Raw genomic sequence first — 22729 nt, 5'->3', positions numbered from 1 at the left:
CACAATTTGGGGATTTACTGAGTTCCTGATTCACAGGCACAGAATCCCACAGAAGCGAGCATCCAGTCAGAGGTATCACTTTGCAGTAAAGGAGTTTCAGGAGGGGTGTCCTGACTGTGGAACCCACTGGTTATATTATACATCACACTATGTAGAAATTGCTGGCCGATAAACCATTAGGATAGTCTTTTGAAGGTGCAGCTAAAGTTCCAGGATAGAGGCAGTACAGTTGGCCCTCCATATCTGCAGGTGCTGTGTCTGTGGATACAGCCAACTGCAGATCAAAAATCCCACCCTCACCCACACCAAAGGGAGAGAGTGCCAAAGCACCCTTTGGGACAAAGGAAACCAGACTGTGCACTCTCATCTGCCTGAGAGCTCCCTGCTTGTGAGAAGACGATGATTGTGCCCCTCCCAGCAGAGAAATGGGTGTGGTGTTGGGCTCTGTAGGGGAGGAGGGTGGTTCCACCACAGCAGCCAGGCAGTACCAGTGCCTGGAACGGATGTGGAAATAAGGTCTCCTCCACCCCTCATCTACTGCTGCGGATGTCCCTGCTGGGAATTGACACAGTAGCAGCTGTCCCTGCTGGGAATTGGCACAATAGCACCTGGGGAGAACATTTCTAGGGCTATTGAGGGTTAATTCACCCCCACAGATGGTGTGCCTACTGGCCTAAGCTTGCACAAAGGGTGGGGCCCATCCCAATGTGGACCATTCGCATTCCTATGGCAGAGTGCAAGTGAGTTGCAGAGCTGTCTGTTAAGGTTTGAGGGAAGAGGTTCTGCCCCAAGGCCATTTCAGGAGTAGCCATGGAATGGGAATATTTCTTGACCTCAGCTGAATTGTGGGCTGAAGATAAGGACAATATCTATTTGAACCAAATAACAAAAGCCCCTGGACAGGTGTGTGATAGGGAAGCAGACTGTCTTCTTGTTTAGTGCAGCCTCCTTTATCCCCCCATAGTGGAGACCTCAGGACCCTGAGCCCCTCTCTGCCCCCCTGCCCCATCAGGGTGGGTGCTTCCACTAGTAACTGGGGTATTCAAAGACGAGTTTGGAAGTCCAGCTCTGCCCAAATTTGTCCCTTGCTCTGGGCTGAGTGAGGAACTCAGGGCATTGAGTAGTCCACAGACCAGCCAACTGCCTGTGACAACAGAAATCCCCTCCCAGTGAACAAAGAAAAAGAACATAGGCATCAACCTCTGTGGTAGCCAGCTTTTACCCATAAACACCACCTACTGGACTGGAAATTGAAGTGCCCAACCAAATATAAAACCTGCTGATTGAAGAGCACAGTGCTAGGGCATGAGATAAGCTTCCTGAGGCCTCTGCACTCTCAGCCTGGCAGAAGGTAGTGAGCCTGCTTATATACCCAATACATTGCTACTACAATCAGCATTTAAGAAAGCCACCACACAAAAGCTATCTATAACTAAGGAACTCATACAGAACCTTGGCTCACTGAAAGCACCCAGAATCAAAGCCAAATGATTATACACAATATACATTACAGTCACACCCTCGAGGGAAAAAAAGTGTCATTCAAAAGAAAGTAAATTCAAAAATAAAAAATGATAGCTTCCTCAGATGAGAAGGAATCAGCATAAGAATTCCAACAGTATAAAAAACCAGTGTTTCAACACTCCCAAAGGATCATACTAGCTCTCTAGCAATGGATCTTAATCAAAATGAAAATTCTAAAATGACAGATAAAGAATTTAAAATATGTATTGTAAGGAAGCTCAATGAGGTCCAAGATAAAGTTGAAAACCAACACAAAGAAATCAGAAAAAAATTCAGAATGTGAATAAATAATTACTAAAGAAATACATATTAAAAAGCAAACTGAACTTCTGGAAATACAAAAATTATTGAAGGAGTTACAAAATACAACTGAAAGCTTTAACAATACACTGGAACAAGCATAAGAAAGACTTTTAGAGCTTGAAGACCAATCCTTTGATTTAACCTAGGCAGACAAAAATTTAAAAAATAAAATAAAATAAATCAACAAAGCCTTCAAGAAATATGGGATTATGTAAAGTGACCAAACCTACGAGTTATAGGCAATCTTAAGCAAGAAGAAGAAGAAGTAAGAAGCTTGGAAAACCTATCCAAGGGAACAATTTGGGAAACCGTCCCTAGTCTTGCTAGAGAATTAGGCATTCAGATACAAGAAGCAAAGAGAATCCCTAGAAGATACTCTACAAGATATACCTCATCAAGGTATATAGTCTTCAGACTATTCAAGTCAATGTGAAGGAAAAAATCCTAAAAGCAGCAAGAGAGAAACATATAATAACTTATAAAGGAAATCCCATCAGACTAACAGCAGACTTCTCAGCAAAAACCTTACAAGTCAGAGGAGATTGGGGTTCCATTTTTAATCTTCTTAAAGAAAGGAACTGCCAGCCAAGAATTCTGTATCCTCCTAAGCCAAGTTTCATAAATGAAGGATAAATGAAGTAGTTCTCAGACATGAAAATGCTAATGGAATTTGTTAACACTAGCCTGGCCCTAAAAGAAATTCTCACAGAAATTCTAAACATAGAAACAAAAGGATAATATTTGCCATTATAAAAGAACACAAAAGAAAACTCATGGGTCTTATAAAGCAATTATAAGACTAGAAAGCAACTAGGTAACAATTAACATTATGACAAGAATAAAACCTCACATATCAATATTAATCTTGAATGTCAACGAACTAAATGCTCCACTTTAAAAATTTAGACTGGTGAATTGAATAAAAAGACAAATTCAACCATATGCTGCTTACAAGAATGCCACATAATGGGTAAAGACTCAAAGTACAGGGGTGAGAAAAATATCCCACGCAAATGGAAACCAAAAGTGAGCAGGAGTAGCTATACTTATATCAGATAAAATAGACTTTAAATCAACAACAGTAAAAAAAAAAAAAAAAAGACAAGATCATTATATAATGATAAAGGGATCAATTCAATAAGGAGATATAACAACCTTAAGTATATATGTACCCCAAACTGGAGCACCCAGATTCATAAAACAAATATTCCTAGATGTAAGAAAAGAGATCAACAGCAATAAAATAATAGTGGTGAGGCCGGGTGCAGTGGCTCACGCCTGTAATCCCAGCACTTTGGGAGGCCGAGGCAGGCAGATCACGAGGTCAGGAGATTGAGACCATCCTGGCTAACACGGTGAAACTCTGTCTCTACTAAAAAGGCAAAAAATTAGCCGGACGTGGTGGTGGGCACCTGTAGTCCCAGCTACTCGGGAGGCTGAGGCAGGAGAATGGCATGAACCCGGGAGGCGGAGCTTGCAGTGAGCCGAGATAGCGCCACTGCACTCCAGCCTGAGCGAAAGAGCAAGACTCCGCCTCAAAAAAAAAAAAAAATAATAGTGTTGGGCTTCAATACCTGACTGACAATACTAGACAGATTATGGAGGCAGAAAATCAACAAGGAAAGTCTAGACTGAAATAACTCTAAACCAACTAGACCTAATAGACATTTACAGAACAGTGCACAATAACTGCAGAATATATATTTCTCTCATCAGTATGTAGAACATTCTCTAAAATAGACCATATACTTGGCCATAAAGCAAGTCTTAATACATTTAAAAAAATCAAAATCATATCAAGTATCTTCTTGGACCAGGGTGGAATAAAATTAGAAATCAATACCAAGAGGAAATCTCAAAACTATACAAATACATGGAAATTAAACAACTTGCTCCTGAATGATCTTTGGGTAAACAATGAAATTAAGGCAGAAATCAATAAAAAATTTTGAAACTAGTTACACAACATACCAAAACCTCTGGGATACAGCAAAAGCAGTTCTAAGAGGAAAGTTTATAGTGTTAAATGCCTACATTAAAGAGATAGGAAGATCTCAAATTAACAACCTAACATTGTACCTAAAAAAAAAAAAAAACTAGAAAAACAAAAACAAACAAAACCTAAAGCTAGCAGAGAAAAGAAATAAAAGACCAAAGCAGAACTAAATGAGATGGAGACCAAAAAAATGATACAAAGGAGCAAAAAAATGAAAAATTGGCTCTTTGAAAAGATAAAAAATATTGATAGACTGTTGGTTAGAATAACCATGAATAAAAGAGACAATTCAAATAAACACAATCGGAAGTAACAGGGACATTACATACCTGCCACTTGCATTGATTTCATGACTTCGTCTTTGGAATAGTGCTGTGATAAACATATGGATGCAGGTGTCTTTTCAATATAATGATTTCTTTTCCTTTGGGTAGTGATATGATTTGGTTCTGTATCGCTACCCAAATCTCATCAGTAGCTCCCATAATTCCCATGAGTTGTGGGAGGGACCCAGTAGGAGTTGATTGAATCATGGGGGTGGGTCTTTCCCATGCTGTTCTTGTGATAGTGAATGGGTCTCACGAGACCTGATGGTTTTTAAAATGGGAGTTTCTCTACATAAGCTCTCTCTCTGCCTGCTGCCATCCATGCAAGATGTGACTTGCTCCTCCTTGCCTTCTGCCATGATTGTGAGGCCCCTCCAGCCAGGTGGAACTGTAAGTCCAATAAATCTCTTTCTTTTGTAAAATGCCCAGTCTTGGGTAGGTCTTTATCAGCGGCATGAAAATGGATTAATACAGTAAATTAGTACCAGTTAGAATGAGTCATTGCCGAAAAGATACCTGAAAATGTGGAAGTGACTTTGGAACCGGGTAACAGGCAGCGGTTGGAACCACTTGGAAGGCTCAGAAGAAGACAGGAAGATGTGGGAAAGTTTGGAACTTCCTAGAGACTTGTTGAATGGCTTTGACCAAAATGCTGATAGTGATATGAACAATAAGGTCCAGGCTGAGGTGGTCTCAGATGGGCTTGAAGAACTTGTTGGGAACTGGAGTAAAGGTGACTCTTGCTATGTTTTATCTAAGAGACTGGTGGCATTTTGCACCTGCCCTAGAGATTTGTGGAACTTTGAACTTGAGAGAGATCATTTAGGACATCTGGATGTTGGGAATGAAGTTTTCGGTGTCGGGAAAAAAAAAAAGAATGTGGGAACAAACAATCTCTCAGCCAGGTGAGCTTTACTTTCTGCAGAAAGGGTGCTACTCAGTAGCCGTCCAGCCACAAGAGCACACCAAACAAAGGAGACAGAGTAATTTATAACCTGATATGTCTACCCTACTGCTGTGACCAGTTTTCATTGGCTGGAATAGGACCTCACATTCTACACTTTACCTGATTGGTTATTAGTTTAAAACTTTCTTAATTAGGTAAGGGGAATAGAACAAAGAAAGAAAAGGAAGTTGCCCAGGGATAGTTAAGGAAGCATCTCCAAATAAGGAGTGGCATGCACTATGGGCTGGGGCTTGTCTACTTCTGTCCAGGCATGCTGGAGCAAGCTAGGACAGCTGATTTGGAATACATATATATATAGTGGATTTTATATATATATATAAAATCCACTATATATATATATAAATAATCCACTATATATATATATAATCCACTATATATATATAGCAATCTTATAGTAAGAAATTGTGACTTTTTATAATCTTTGAAGAAGAACTCCCATTTCTCACATGGAGGAAGAAATTTCTAAGCAGTAAAGCTTTCAAGAGGTGACTTGGGTTGTTTTATGAAAGAAGCAGAGCATAAAAGTTTGGAAAATTTGCAGCCTGTCAATGTGATAGAAAGAAAACCCTATCTTCTGAGGAGAAATTGAAGCTGGCTGCAGAAACTTGCATAAGTAATGAGGAGATGAAAGTTAATCTCCAAGACAATGGGGAAAATGTCTCCAGGCCGTGTCAAGAGTTTTCACCAGAGCCCCTCCCATCACAGGCCTGGAGGCCTAGGAGAAAATGGTTTCCTGGGCCAGGCCCAGGTTCTGTTAGGCATACAGATACATAACAAGTTAGTCATGTGTGGGAATTAATAAATGAAGAAATTGTACTTGTAAATGCATCAAATGTTCACAAATCCAAGGTCAGTTTTCTTATTTTAAAAATAGAAGCAATGCCAGGTCCACAGGAATGGTTTTGAATATTAAATACTTACATGAAAGGACTTTGGAAGCTATGAAATACAACACAAATGTACAATAATAATAATAAATAACGTCACTGTAGAGAACTAGCCCTTTTCTCTACCTAAGGCTTTTTCTCAGGGGACTGGTGGAACAGAGGCTGACTTCATAGATAGAAAAATATCTAATTTCTACAAACAGGAGCTCTTTGAAAAAAAACAAAGCAAAGGAAACAAACCAAACAGAAACATTCAAATCCAAGAGGATAGCTCACGGCTTTTTAATATAATTCTCATCTTGCCCTACTTCGAACAGGTTTTTAACAGAAAATTCATACAACTAAAGAACAACAGAGTTAATACACATAGCATTTATACCATTTGAGGTATTTGGCTATGCTAGGTTTTTTTTTTTTCTTTCCCTCAGTGGAACCACACATTGAGAAATATAGCTTTAGAACACAATATTCTATCAAAACCAGAAAACAGAGATTGTTTTATTTGAAAACATCAGATATGCAGTGATTCTTTCTTTCAATGTCATTTCTTTCACTTAAACCTTCAGGTTTATTAAGCCTCTGATTCTCAATTAGAATAAGTTCCCTAAGTCCCTGTCATAAATAGAATTATATCAACCTTTCACATCTCAGTCACATTGAGTTCTAATAAGTGTGCAACAATAAGACAGCTGAGCATGGAATGGCAATTGGAAAAATATTATACATTGCTTTTTGCCTATTTTAAAATTGAGTAATAAAAGGTATTTATTATTTTGCCATATAAGGTGCTGAGTTCAGGAATATTTTCATGGGAATCAAGTTTTTCCCTCAGGTGCTTGCTTAGTGTACTTCACAACTACTATTGATTCCTTTACAAAGTTGATCCATGAATATTCATTGATGGAAGAGGTCTTAGTGGTCATCTAGTACTATCCATTTATTTTATAGATAAAGAAATCTCCTATGCTAGGTATTTTTATTTAGTTCATTTATTAGTATTACTAGTGGTAAGTAGTTATCTTATTAATCTGTTAACTTTTACTATACATATTGAATAACAAGTTAATAATTTTTTAAAAATTTATTTATTTTATCATATAAATTTGGAAGCACACAGATTCCTCTACCACAACTAATTAAAATTCTGGCATTTATTAGCCCTTGGTGGCAGAAAATTACAGCAAGTCTTTAATGAAATATTGAACATGAATTATAAATAATAAGTTTGCATCCTAGCAGGATGTACAGGTACCACTTAAACTATTCCAAAAACCACAAAGACAAATAATAATATTAGATACCTTAATATCACATGAAAATACCACTACCACCAATAAAAACTATGACAGTAACAGTAAAAACAAAAAAATACAAATTTTATTCAATGGTTGTTCTGAACTTGGAATGATCTTAAGCACCTTACTATTTAAAACACAGAGACGGAAACATGTTTAGAAAATGAAAATTCCCTGCTTTATTAGAATAACATGGTGAAATCTTAAGATTAATTAGACTGGTCAAATGTTTTTCAGTGTTTTTCTTGTCACATCTTTATCTGTTCTTAGTGTCAAAGAGCCCACCTTACATGTTTTTTGTTTCTTTGTTTTACAAATTTAAATTGATTGAATAAGTATAGGAGAGAAGGGAATAAAAAACATTCCAATGGTGGTTTGCATATTTTCTTTCTTGTTAAAACTCAGTGTTTTACTTTTTTTTTTGTCTGTCTTTTTTTGTATTACACTTTTGGTTTATATTGGTGATACATCTTTTTCCTCCTCTTTCTACTCTTATTTTTCCTCTTCCTCCATCTTTTCTTTTTGTGTTTCCTCCTCCTCCTCCTCCTCTCCCTCTTCTTTTTCCTCCTCCATTTCCATTATTTCCATTTCCATTTCCTCTTTCTGTTTCTTCTCTTCCTCTTTTTCCTCCTCTTCATTCTCTGCTTCAGATTCCTCAGGGGTAAATATCATTTGGTGTTCCAACAAGATATTTGGAAACTGAGACTGTACTATCAAAACAGTTATGACACACAGCATAAAACATAATATTCTCAATAATAAAATGAATGTGCACAGTGGATCACACACAACTGGCCGGGGCATTTCCCATTTTGGATACCAAAATCGGTAATCTGTAAACAAAGAAGCAATTGAAAGCTGGATTTCACATAAAGCAGTTAAATTGTTCAAGAAATAAAGGACAACAATACATACATGTGGCTTGGTCACGATCTGCATTACCTAGAAAGAAAAAGAAAGTCCACAAAAATTAGATAAAATTTCTTCTTTGTCTAAAAAATAAGATAATCTCCCAATAATAGTGTCACTTTCTCCTAGTTCTCAGGCATTATCTTTGATGTCCTCCCTCCAACCAGTAGCCAATTTTAAAGTACAATATATTCTCTTTTAGTGAAATCAGCCTGGTCTGCTACAGAAAGTATGGAAATATATGCATAAAGAGATATGCATTCTAGTGCTAATTCTGGCTTTATGTCATTGACCTTACATACATTTCTCCACTTCTGCGCTTAAAATATTGTTCCAGCTCCAACATTCTAGGATTTTACAATATCTCTTATTTTCATCTCTCTTTGCCCCCACAGATAACTCCTAATTAATCTTAGAAATCTATTCACTTTCCTCATTTAATTCTTATTTTCAGAAGCTCTCAGTTGCTCTTAATTTCCCAGATGGCAAAGTTAGCTCTATAGCCTGGCATTCAGTATTTTTAGTTAACTAGTCCAATGAGATAATAATAGTTTTTAGGAAATAAATTCCTTTTCTTCTGCTCATTTGGGTTGAGAGATGTATCAGTCCATTTTCACACTGCTATAAAGAACTACCTGAGACTGGGTAATTTACAAAGAAAAGAGGTTTTGCCTGTAGTCTCAGCTACTTGGGAGGCTGAGGCAGGATAATCACTTGAACCCTGGAGGTGGAGGTTGCAGTGAGCCAAGATTGTGCCACTACACTCCAGCCTGGCGACAGAGCAAGACTCTGTCTCAAAAAAAAAAAAAAAAGAAAAGAAAAGGTTTAATTGACTCATAGTTCTGCATAGCTGGGCAGGCCTCAGGAAATTTAAAATCATGGTGGAAGGTGAAGGGGAAACAAGGCACGTCTTACATGGTGGCAGAAGGGAGAGTGAGGGGAGAACTGCCAAACACTTTTAAACCACCAGATCTTATGAGAATTCACTCACTATCATGAGAACAGCATGTGGGAAACTGTCCCCATGATCCAATCACCTCCCACCAGGTCCCTCCCTCAGCACTTGGAGATTACCATTTGAGATGAGATTTGAGTGGGAACACAGAGCCAAACCATATCATTCTGCCACAGCCCCTTCCAAATCTCATGTCCTTCTCACATTTCAAAACACAATCAGGCCTTTCCAAGGGTCCCCAAAGTCTAAACTCATTCCAGCATTCACCCAAAAGTCCAAGTTCAAAGTCTCATCTGAGACAAGACAAGTCCCTTCCATCTATAAGCTTATAAAATCAAAAGCAAGTTAGTTACTTCTAAGATACAATGAAGGTACAGGCATTGGGTAAATGCTCCCATTCCAAGTGGGAGAAATTGGCCAAAACAAAAGGGCTACAGGCCCCATGCAAGTTCAAAACTCAACAGGACAGTCATTATATCTTAAAGCTCCAAAATAATCTCCTTTGGCTCCATGTCTTACATCCAGGGCTGATGCAAGGGGTAGGCTCCCAAGGACTTGGGAAGTTCTGCCCCTGTGGCTCTGAAGGGTTCAGGCCCTGTGGCTGCTTTCACAGGCTGGCATTGAGTACCTGTGGCTTTTCCAGGCACATGGTGCAAGTTGTCATTCTGGGATCTGGATGATGGTGGCCCTCTTCTCACAGCTCTATTATGCAGTGCCCCAGTAGGGACTCTGTGTGGTGGCCCCCACTCCACATTTCCCCTCTGCATTGCCCTAGTAGAGGTTCTCCATGAGGGCTCCACCCCTGCAGCAAACTTGTGCCTGGACATCCAGGTGTTTCCAAACATCCTCTGAAATCTACGTGAAGGCTCCCAAAGCTCAACTCTTGTCATCTATGCACCTGCAAGCCTAACACCACATGGATGCTGCCAAGGTGCTACCAAGGCTTGGGGCTTGCACCCTTTAAAGCAATGGCCTGAGCTGTACCTTGGCCCCTTTGAGCCACAGCTTAAGCTGGAATGGCTGGGAGGCAGGGTACCATGTCCCAAGGCTACACAGAGCAGCGGGGACCAGGCCTGGCCCATGAAACAATTTTTCCCTAGTAGGCCTCTGGGCCTGTGATGGGAGGGGCTGCCATGAAGCTCTCTGAAATATCCTGGAGACGTTTTCCCCATTGTCTTGGTGATTAACATTTGGCTCCTTGTTACTTATGCAAATTTCTGCAGCCAGCTTGAATTTCTCCCCAGAAAAAATATATATATATATATATTTTTTTTCTACCACATGGTCAGGCTGCAAATTTTCCAAACTTTTATGCTCTGCTTCCCTTTTAAACATAGGTTTTAATTTCAGATCATCTCTTTGAGAATACATAAGACTGTATGCTTTTACAAACAGCCAGGTCACATCTTGAGTGCTTTTCTGCTTAGAAATTTCTCCTGCCAGATACCCTAAATCATCTGTCTCAAGCTCAAAGTTCCACAGATTTCTAGGGCATGGGTAAAAATGCCACCAGCCTGTTTGCTAAAGCATAGCAAGAATGAACTTTATTCCAGTTCCCACCAAGTTTCCCATCTCCATCTGAGACCACCTCAGCCTGGATTTCATTGTCCATATCACTGTCAGCATTTTGGTCAAAACTATTCAACAAGACTCTAGAAAGTTCCAAAGTTTCCCACATCTTCCTGTCTTCTTCTGAGCCCTTCAAATGGTTCCAACCTCTGCCAGTTACCCAGTTCCAAAGTTGCTTCCACATTTTCAGGTATCTTTTCAGCAATGCCTCACTATAACTGGTACCAATTTCATGTATTAGTTGATTTTCACACTGCTAAAAAGAACTACCTGAGACTGGATAATTTATAAAGAAAGGAGGTTTAATTGACTCACAGTTCTGCATGGCTGGAGAGGCCTCAGGAAACTTACAGTCATGACAGAGGGTGAAGGGGAAGCAAGGCACATCTTACATGGTGGCAGGAGAGGTGGGGGGCAACTGCCAAACACTTTAAACCATCAGATCTCATGAGAACTCACTCACTATCATGAGAACAGCATGAGAGAAACTGCCCCCCTGATCTAATTACCTCCCACCTGGTCCCTCCCTCAACATGTGGGGATTACAATTCAAGATGATATTTGGGTGGGGACACAGAGCTAAACAATATGATGGTCAGATAACCAATCCTGAATTCCACTAGGAAGCACAGCAGGAGGACAAATGAGTTCTCACATAGAGAACCCAATAGCAACAAAGAATTTTGTCTTGCAATAATATTACTCTTAGGGGAAAATTTAGAACTCATTATTAAGGCACCTTGGAGATGAACTGACCTTCCTTTGGATCTTCGCAGTTATTTTAGCCTTTTGCGCTTGGTCTTACTTCATATTTTATGTAATGATTTCTATATTAGATTTTCTTTTAAAAAGTCTTTTGTCATATAGTTTGTATTTTCTCATTTGGTATTTGTGCGTCTATTGATACCTTAGTATGAGCAATTATGTAATAGTATGTTTATTCTTTGCATCTTTCCTCACTTCTCATCATTAATTTTCATTGATTATATGTTTCATTAAATAGTTACATACATTTAAATTTACTTACACCTCTATTGTTTGTCAGCTTTAAATAGTCTATTTAGTATCTTTGGCCCTTAGCTATAAATGATGAGGAAATAAGCATATTTTTTCTATCTCTCTCTTCTCCTCCCAAGTTTTATTAATTGTATCATTTGCATGTTTCCAATATTTCTTGTATTTTTTTTGTGACTAAAACTCTCAGATTGTTTGAGTTTTAGTCTATCCATTAAGATTCAGGGCTCACAGAGAGTTCTTTCACTCAAGTTTTTTCATTCATCTCTTCTTTTTGGTGAATGTCATCCGTTAGTTTATTGAAGAAGTGCTCATGAGAACTATACACCAAATGTAACTGCATGCTCCCAAAACATCTGTCTATTTCATTACACTTGAATAATAGGCTTTGCTGTATATAAATTCTTGGTTGACACTTCTTATATTAAGGGTATATAGGCATCATTCCACCATGTCTTAGCATTTACTGTTATGGTAGAGAAGTTTGAAGCCAGACTGAATTTTCCCCCTTTACGTGGGAACGTCAATTGCCAAAGCAGCATTACTACCACGTGAGTGTGAAGTCAATTTTGTATTGTAGAGCTGAAACCAGGAAGTACAGTTCTGTGAATTATTTTCTCTGTATAGCTTCAGGTAAGAGTTTGCCAATGACAGGAATGCAAATGAAATAGGAAAGATATAAGAAAAGCAACCACCGGGGTGATAGTAGGCCAGGTAAGATGGATCAATGTGAGTTTCACAGTGGCGTCTTAGTATAATACAATGGAGAACTATCTGCTTTGTTGCCACTTCTCTGCCTTACTGTGGCCACTTCCCTGACCTTCACTCCCTTAGTGTTTACAGTATTCAGATAAACTGTATTTCCTATGTTAAATACTTTATTGCTAAAATACTTAGAGTGACTATTTTTCTGATTCAACCCAGACTGTTAAACTTCTTAATAACTGATCTTACATTTTTGCTTGGATGCTTTAAGATTATTTCTTTTCCACTGAAGTCCAGTAATTTACTAGTCTATGTCTACTGTGTTGACTATTTTGTGTCACTTTTTCCTGGCACATAGTGTGCACTTTCAATGTTTAGATTCAAGTATTTTTATTTCTGTAAAATTTGTTTTATTACTTATTTAAGTATCTATATATCTCTCTCTAGTTGTATTTTCTGTTCTATTGTTTTGGTTCTGTTCTTGAGGCTCTACGATTATTCCCATGTTGAAACTGAGTCCGTAGTTATAGTTTTATCTGTGTATATATACACATTTATATATATGTTTATTAAAATTCTTAATTTCCAACACTTAAAATTTCAATTCACCACAAGATTCATGCTTACTTTTTTCCTTTACATATTTGTATTCCATTTCTGACAGTGAGAAAACTAGCCCTCATTATACTTTTAATTTATTTTTTTGATCAATCCCCCAGTATGCTTCCAATCTCCCATCATTGTCTCTAGCCCCTAGCACGCATAGGTGCCCTCCTCACTCTGCTTAGACACTGAGATTTAGCAAATAAAAATAAATGATGTCAGGTTACATTTGAATCTCAGAAAGCAATAAATATTGTTTTAGTATAAGTTTGTCCAATGTCATATTTGGAATATGTTTATGCTGAAAAATTGTCTAGTATTAATAGGCCAACTTAGGGGCTGGCCCTACGCTGGGGCACCCTCCCACCCCACTCAGACTCTGAAACCCAGCTCTGGGCTTCTGCATGTGTGGATTCCTTCCTTACCCCACTTGGGCCCTGACTTCACCCATGTCAAGTCATCTTCCCCACATTAAAACTTTCCTCACCTAATTTGCACTCAGACACCTCATGTGTGATTGCCCTTAAGTATGGATGCCCCCTTTACTGGCTTAGGTTCTGAAATCTCTTCTCAGCCCACTCCAACATGGACTCTTCTCCTTATTCTTCTTGGCCTCCAACAACCACTGCAGGACCATCCCCCCAGGGATGCCTTCCTCACTGGCTCAGACTCTCCCTTCCATCCCATGTTGATGCTCTCCTCACCTTGCCTGGGCACAAATGCCACATACTGAGTCATCCCTGCATGGACATCTTTTTATTCTGCTCTGGCTCTGATACCCCAAACCTCATGTATGGACAGTTACTTCATTCCAGGAGGGCTCTGACTTCCCACACATGGCCACATCTCTATGTGGACAGCATCCTCACCTTGCTTAGGTTTCCTTTCCGTGCCCACTGCATCTCGTGTGGATCCTTTGTTATGCTGTTTAGGCTCTAACATATCACCTTTGGATGCCCCTCTGTGTAGATGGCTATATTCCCCTGACCTGCCCAATGACTTTAGCATTGAATTTCTCAGAAAAAGAAAGACAAGGAAGAGAGGAAGAGCAAGAGTTTGCATCTTGATTCAAGTGAAGCAAGAGCAGAAATGTTAGGGTGGATTCATCCCTGCAATGGTGTTATAGTAAAACTGTCCACTAGTTTTTGTTTCTGTTTTTTCTTCAGCACGAAAACATAATATATTTGGGAGGCTGAGGTAGGAGAATCACTTGAGGCCAGGAGTTCGAGACCAGCCTGGGCAACACAACAAGATCCTGTCTCTGCAAAAAATAAAAAAAAAAAAATTAGCTGGGCATGGTGGCACATGCCCATAGTCTTAGCTACTTGGGAGGCTGAGGCAGGAGAATCACCTGAGCCCGGGAATTCGACGTTACAGTGAGCTATGATCATGCCACTGCATTCCAGCCTGTGTGACAGAGCAAATCCCTGTCTCTTTTCCAGAATCTACAAAGAACTTAAACAAATTTACAAGAAAAAAACAAACAACCCCATCAAAAAGTGGGCAAAGGATATGAATAGACACTTCTCAAAAGAAGACATTTATGCATCCAACAAACATATGAAAAAAGCTCATCATCACTGGTCATTAGAGAAATGCAAATCAAAACCACAATGAGATACCATCTCATGCCAGTTAGAACAGTGATCATTAAAAAGTCAGGAAACAACAGATGCTGGAGAGGATGTGGAGAAATAGGAACACTTTTACACTGTTGGTGGGAGTGTAAACTAGTTCAACCATTGTGGAAGACAGTGTGGGGATTCCTCAAGGATCTTGAACCAAAAATACTATTTGGCCCAGTAATCCCATTACTGGGTACCTACCCAAAGAATTATAAATCATTCTACCATAAAGACACCTGCAAATATATGTTTATTGCAGCACTGTTCACAATAGCAAATACTTGGAACCAACCCAAATGCCCATCAATGATAGACTGGATAAAGAAAATGTGGCACATATACACCATGGAATACTACGCAGCCATAAAAAGGGATGAGTTCATTTCCTTTTCAGGGACATAGATGAAGCTGCAAACCATCATTCTCAGCAAACTATCACAAGAACAGAAAACCAAACACTGCATGTTCTCACTCATAAGTGGGAGTTGAACAATGAGAACACATGGACACAGGGAGAAGAACATCACACACTGGGGCCTGTCAGGGGGTCGGGGCTAGGGGAGGAATAGCTTAGGAGAAATATCTAATGTAGATGATGGGTTGATGGGTGCAGCAAACCACCATGGCATGTATATACCTATGTAACAAACCTGCACGTTCTGCACAGGTACCCCAGAACTTAAAGTATAATAATTAAAAAACAACATAATATGCTATTTACTTATTATCCAAATTTATCTCCTACCATATTCCTCTAAGCATTGTATATTTTAGCTACAGTTATACTTTTGGAGTATATTCTCTCATGTTTGGAAAAACTAAAAGAAAAATGTAATCAAACATATTTTCTACTTTTTACTTTTGAAATATTTGGAGATTTCAGCTTTTTGGAGGAAAAACTAAAAGAAAAGGGTATTAAATATATGCTACTTCATAAATATTTTGGAATATACTGTCCTTTAAAGCAGTTATTATCAAACAGGCTGCTGTTTGGGCATAAACTGTGAAGCTTTTTAAGGGTATAACTATTAGTTCTCATTCTTTCTTTCTGACACTCTGGTATGTCCTCAGGGGAAGGAATAGGGTTAAGATAGAACAGAAAAAGCTCTGCAGTTTAGAAAAATCTAAAGATGATACTGTGTCAACCATCCTTTGATAACATAATAGTAGCATTCTGATCAAAGGAATAATATTAACATGACCATAAAAAACTAGTGTTCAATCACTTATTTTTCTTGTTGTCCAATCCATTATGCATTTTTTTCATGTTTAAGTTATTTTGTTTATCTTACTGCATAGAAAATCTGTGCATTTGTCATGTCTGCCACATCGAGTACAAAATATTCCTGGTTCATAAGGTCTTCTCGTCAGTGTTCCTCTACAAATAAAAAAGCAGAAAACATTTAGTTAGAATAAGCTTCCATTTTTACATGTAATTTAAATAATATAGTTACTAATTTTTAATCAGGTTAAAAAAGCAGGTTAAGAAACTGGACTTAAGGAAATACTTTAATTAGAGATTCAATGTTTCCCTTTTGTTCTCCCCTAGGAAACAGTCTTTTCTGAAACGAATTCCCATGCCCTAGAAACAAAGTATTATAATTAAATATAAGAATCGGTTTTAAAGCTTCTTTCATTTTAGTTTATAGCAAAATGTATCCTTTAAAAATGAATGATGTAGACCGGGCGCGGTGGCTCATGCCTGTAATCCCAGCACTTTGGGAGGCTGAGGCAGGCAGATCACGATGTCAGGAGATCGAGACCATCCTGGCTAACACGGTGAAACCCTGTCTCTACCAAAAATACAAAAAATTAGCCAGGTGCGGTGGCAGGTGTCTGTAGTCCCGGCTACTCGGGAGGCTGAGGCAGGAGAATGGCGTGAACCCAGGAGGCGGAGCTTGCAGTAAGCTGAGATGGGCCACTGCACTCCAGCGAGACTCTGTCTCAAAAAAAAAAAAAAAAAAAAAAAGAATGATGTAGGCTGGGTGGGGTAGCTTCCCCACCTGTAATGCTGGTGCTTTGGGAGGCCAAGGTGGGATAATCTCTTGAGACCAGGAGTTCGAGACCAGCCTGGGTAACATAGCAAGACCTCGTCTCTTCAAAAAGATATTTTTTTTTTAATTAGCCGGGCATGGTGCGTGCCTGTAGTCCCAGCTACTTGGGATACTGAGGAGGGAGGATCAGTTGAGTCCAGGAGTTTGCGGCTGCAGTGAGCTATGACTGTGCCACTGCACTCTAGCCTGGGCAACAGAGCAAGGCTCTGTCTCTAAAATAAATAAAGAAATAAAGAAATAAAATTTAAAAATAAATGATATAGAATTTTTTATAATTAATTGCTTCCTGGTTGGCCCAAATACATAAAAAGTTTCATATAAATGATATATTAAGTATCTGTAGAGTTTACAAAATTCTGAAATGCTTGTGTCCCAAAGACTCATCTGCATCAATTATTTTGGGGGTGTATATAAAAACACATAAATTTATAAAGAAGCAAATAAATATAAATGGGAGTTTACAAAGTAGATTTAACCCATTGTACAGAGCTAAAGAGAGAAGTAAGAAATAATTACATCAATTGCCTACAGCTAAATGAGAAAAAAGGCCCTAAAGTACTTTTAAATTGGGAAATTTAAATAAATGATCTAGGATAAGAAAGGTAGAAAAAACAAGTAGGGAAAAGATACATTTGAATGGGGGCAGCATCATTAATCCTGGTAATTTAATCAGTATTGCCTATTTACCTGGTATATAATTGGGAGCTATAAAAACAAACATTCGTTATTTAAGTCCTTGGTTAGGCCTTCTAGAAGAATGGCCAAGCCTAAGAAATATATATTCAAAAACCTGAGTATCACATTTCTCAGATATATCTTATTTAATCAGAGAGTTTGGGTGATACCCAATAAGGCATCTGATACCCTTGAATTGTAAGCATTCAAGTCCATCAGGACATCCAGAGGTTTGTGGTTATTTGTAGATCATATATCACTTCTTCAGTTTCACTGTTCTATTATCCAACTATTTCAAGAAAGAAATGCATTTTGTTTAGAACCCAGCCAGAGCAGAAACTCAAGAGTTGATCTAGTCGCCTTTAGCTACACCCTGGTCTATTTTTCCTGTCCCAACCCCTTTTCACCAAAACAGATGCCTCCAACACAAAAGCAGATGTATTGTCTCCTAAGGTCCCAAGGATGGGGGACCTCTGTCCTTATACCTAAGTAAAAAGCTACTCACTATAAAAACTGCCTTTGAGAACTAGAGCATAGTCCCATCACCCCAAGATCATAATGTCTGATATCTGTAGCGTGGAAAAACTGTGGGAAGGCAAATAAACAAATATAATAATGCATACATACATACATAAAACTGAAAATAAATAAATCCACACTGTGGTAGACTACAATGAGTCCCCTCTTTCAAAGATTTGAGTTTTATAATCATTATTTCTATTAGACAGCCAGAAATGTCAGGCTAATACCCTCCCCTATGTTAATCTTCCTCTAGTTCTGAGTTTCTAAGAAAGTGAACCTAAATTAACTTGAGTCTGAATCCACAACACAACTCCCAACTTCAATTGGAATTATTGGGCCAGATTAGGAGGAAATAATAGGTAACTATCTATAAGCAGCAAAGTCCACTGAAATTTCACAGCTGCCCTGGCAGTGCCTTAGAAAATTTGCATTTTCTAAGAAGCAGACCAGTGGTTCACCAAGACCAAGTCAAGACTCTTGAACATAGTCTTCTAGAACTTTTTTTAGCCTCTATCTGGCCATAGCCTCAGTACAATGCTACCTATAGAGCATGTGTCCAGATCCTAGATAAGGACATGTTACCTGGGCGGCCTAACAGACAAGTGTACCCATTTCCAACCCCAAGTTCATTAGAAGGCCATTATTCAAACTTTGATATAGATACACAGTCTTTCAAAATGAGAGCACAATTCCGGTGGTTGTAGAAACTTCCTTTGCCTACACTAGACTCGTATCTGCCACCATCTTGTTCATCAAGGAGGTAATCCAGCCCATAGCTTGACAACCTAGCAATTACAATTTGTAGGCAGATTCTTCAAAGTTCTCCAACCAGACTCACATAGTCTGTACATTATTCACAGAACAAGAGCCAAAGCACATGAAACAGATGTCGATTTTTCCATCTCATACAGCCAGAACAACTAGACTACTTACAACTCGTTTCATTTTTCACTACTTCTTATGTATCACCACAACACTGACTTCTAGTTTGTTTCTGGAAGATCTATAGGTTTTCCAAGAAGACTTATTTTTTTCCAAGAAGAATCTATTCCAATAAGTTTAAGAGAAATACAGTGTAGGCAACAGCAAGGAAGATAAACTATAATGGAGATCCCATCTGGCTGTCTTTCTGCAACATCTAATATATTTGTCTTTGCCAAAAATTCCATGACTATTTCCTGGGCCTATTCAAGGTCAACGAAAGTATGAACTCTGTTTTTTTTTGTCTCAAATTATCCCTGTATGTGCAAAGCTATTTTATTTACATCACTTTCTGTAAAACTTTGTTGGCTGGGTCTCCTCCCTTCACTTAACATATCCTGCACCTAAAGGACTGTGGAACACAGTTAAACAGTTAAAACAGTTAAACAGTTAAAGCTCCTTTAAGGTTGATATTATTTAGCTGTGCCATCCTCTAATCCTCCTTGAGAGAGATATTTACCTTCAGATCATGCCTCCTTATTCACTGAAGACTTTGGCATCTGACACATCATTTTTAGTCAATCATTTTTCATTTTCTCAGAAGTTGGTACCTATTTGATCACAACATTCATCTAGATAATTCATCCAATAACTTGGTTTTTCCATTACTAGATGTCTTTACTATCAAAATGCTTCCCAATTCTCCATAGTTGTCACTTTTATAGCTACATTCTGGATCCTGTTACCTCTTAAAACAGCTCCACCTCTGAACTCACAAAATCAGACATTTCACTCACTGGCTATAACCTCCTATCTTCCTTCCAGGGTGCTCACTTATTTACTCCTGCCACACTGCTTCATTAATTTCACTGAGGTGTCATGTCTATTTTCTCTCCTATTTTCTCCCTATCCATTCTATTGTCTCTTCTTTTATTCATTTAATTTTTAAAATTATACTTTAAATTCTCGGGTACATGTGCAGAACATGCAGGTTTGTTACATAGGTATACATGTGCCATGGTGGTTTGCTGCACCCATCAACCCACCATCTACATTAGGCATTTCTCCTAATGCTATCCCTCCCCTCACACCCCACCCCCTGACAGGCCCCGGTGTGTGATGTTCCCCTCCCTGTGTCCATGTGTTCTCATTGTTCAACTCCCACTTATGAGTGAGAATATGTGGTGTTTGGTTTTCTGTTCTTGTGTTAGTTTGCTGAGAATGATGGTTTCCAGCTTCATTCATGTCCCTGCAAAGGACATGAATAAAAGAGGACACAAACAAATGGAAAAACATTCCATACTCATGGATAGGGAGAAACAATATCATGAAAATGGCCATACTGCCCAAAGCAATTTATAGATTCAATGCTATCCCCATCAAGCTACTACTGACTTTCTTCACAGAACTGGAAAAAACGACTTTAAATTTCATATGGAACTAAAAAGAGCCCGAATAGCCAAGACAATCCTAAGCAAAAAGAACAAAGCTGGAGGCATCACGTTACCCGACTTCAAACTATACTACAATGGAACAGAACAGAGGCCTCAGGAATAACGCCACACATCTACAACCATCTGATATTTGAAAAACCTGACAAAAACAAGCAATGGGGAAAGGATTCTCTATTTAATAAATAATTTTTTCTATACTCAGATTCATACATGTGTTCCTTTATAGTTTCTGGACTTTAATGTTCTGATAGGTAAGTCCTTATACCTTCCAAATTGTAAGTAAATTCACTAATATAGCTTTCATGACTTCACTTTTTAATGTTTAAGTCTTTTATGTATTAGAAATTTAATCCTCTAAGATGAGTGAAAAACTCAGTTTTACTTTTATCCAGCCAGTAGGCTCTCCTAATTCCATTACTTAAATACTTTAACCAGTGATTTTAAATGCCAACTTTATCACAATCATTACATATGGATTTGGATCTACTTATTGACCCTCATCTATATAACATAATAAGGGGAAATATTTATAAATTACATTACATAAAATGTAATGTGTAATGTCTTTGGCACACTTACAACAAAATTATATTTAACTAAATGAAAGGTCCTGTAGTCAACTGCAGATCCAACATGCCTAAAAATAAAAGTTATTTTCCCTCCACTCTATATCTTTTCCTAGCTCAGTTAATAACATTACCTATCAATGAAGCATAAATTCTTATGGTCATCCTTGTGTCCTTTCTAATATTTAAGTTTCAGAGTAATTGAATTAATATTGTTTTATTTTACTTTTTAGAATTGTACTTAAAATGTGTGAGTTTTTATCTTTGAAAATGAAAAATAAGGACTAGTAAATAATTATATGTAAATATTGCTTCAGTTTTTTTCTGATACATTATAAAGTATTCTAATCTTTATACAGATATCTTTGTAGATTAGGAACATTTTCTTTTCTTTATTATTTCTCTTTCCTTGGCTCTTCTCTATTCTTTGGAAACAACAATTTGTAGATTTATATGCCATACATATTTCCTTTATTTTTTCATATATATTTTGACCTCTATTCTTCACCTTTGTGTTTCTGAGAAAAATTTTCAAGGTTGTTTTGACTTGTTATTTTCAGTATGCATGGCCAGGTCTGTTTTATTCTTCCATTCTGCATTAATTTTCTGTAACTATATTAACAAATTACCACAAATTTGGTGGCTAAAACAACATTAATTTATTCTCTCACTGTTCTGGAGGCCCAAAGTCCAAAATCAAGGTGTTGGCAGGGCTGTGCTCCCTTCAAAGGCTCTTAAGAATCTGTTCCTTGATTTTTCCAGCTTCTGGTGGCCTTAGCAACTTGGCTTGTGGATGCATCACTGTAGCTGCTTCTGCTGTGGTCACACTGCCTCCTCTTCTGTGTGTCTTATGCTGAATCCTCCTCTCCATCTCTTACAAGTATACATGTGATTGCATTTAGCCCTCACCCAAATAATCTAGAATAAACTCCTCTCAAGATCCTTATATTAACCACATCTTTGCCATATTAGGTAATATTCACACTTTTGCCATTTAAGTAATATTGACAGGTTCTGGAAATTAGGACGTAAACATAACATTGGTAGGGGGGCACCATTCATCCCGCTATACCTTTTAATTTTCAATTTGGTTGTTTTACATTCATTTCTACCCAGTATTTTATAATATTGTAATGGATTGATTTTTCTACCAACTATCCTTAAGAGAGATAATGTGATTGCCTATTTTAGGTACATAATCAAATAAGAATTGGACTGAGTTGACTGATAACTGTTCCAGTCTAGATCCTTCAAGGTAGACTTGCCAATATTTGTATCAAAGGAAAAATGGTTAACAAATTGCAAGACAAAGAAGCTTATGCAATAAGAGAGTAGCAAGAAAAAAAGGGTAATTTCAATAACTGGTAGCTTCATCTTATCACTGTAGTCATCTGAGACCCTTGTACTCACTATTCTTATTAAGGTCACCAAATACCTTCATCTCATCTAATGGAACTGTCAGTTCTCCTTCCTCAATTTCTCATTCTCTCAGCAGCATCTCATAGAGTTAAACAGTTTGGGCTTCTTAGCTCATGTTCTTCACTTGACTTCCAAGTACCTTTCCAGCAGGTTTTTGGTTTCCCTCATACCTCATTAGCCTCTCTTCATTCTCCTTTACTAGCTCTTTTGCCTTAGTTTGAAATAGCGTAGTGCCCCAGGACTTAGTTCTTAAATTATCTCCATATTCACTCTCCCACATGCTGATCTAATTCACTGTGACTTCCACTTCAGGGCCTTTATACCAGAAGCTTCGTCTACTTAGAAAACAACCACATACTTTCATATGGCTATCTGCTTCTCATGATTCATTCACATTTCCTACATTTATTTTTCTATCTAATATACCCAAATAGAAAACA

The 22729-nt window shown here is 38.1% G+C and overlaps 1 protein-coding gene across 1 annotated transcript in view; it reads right to left on the bottom strand.

The window, feature by feature from the left end:
• Window positions 1–7139: 7139 nt before the first annotated feature.
• GLIPR1L2 (GLIPR1 like 2) overlaps window positions 7140–22729 on the bottom strand; it is a 40704-nt gene continuing 25114 nt past the window's right edge. The window contains exons 4-6 of the mRNA XM_004053592.5: window positions 15971–16056; window positions 8214–8240; window positions 7140–8131 (exon numbers count right to left, since the gene is read on the bottom strand). Coding sequence (XP_004053640.3) covers window positions 7791–8131; window positions 8214–8240; window positions 15971–16056 — 454 coding nt within the window. The 3' untranslated portion in view covers window positions 7140–7790. The remainder of the gene's footprint in view (window positions 8132–8213; window positions 8241–15970; window positions 16057–22729) is intronic.

Source organism: Gorilla gorilla, chromosome 10, assembly GCF_029281585.2.
Source record: "Gorilla gorilla gorilla isolate KB3781 chromosome 10, NHGRI_mGorGor1-v2.1_pri, whole genome shotgun sequence".
NCBI classification, from domain to species: Eukaryota; Metazoa; Chordata; class Mammalia; order Primates; family Hominidae; genus Gorilla; species Gorilla gorilla.
This window is presented reverse-complemented; position numbering and strand designations above follow the sequence as displayed.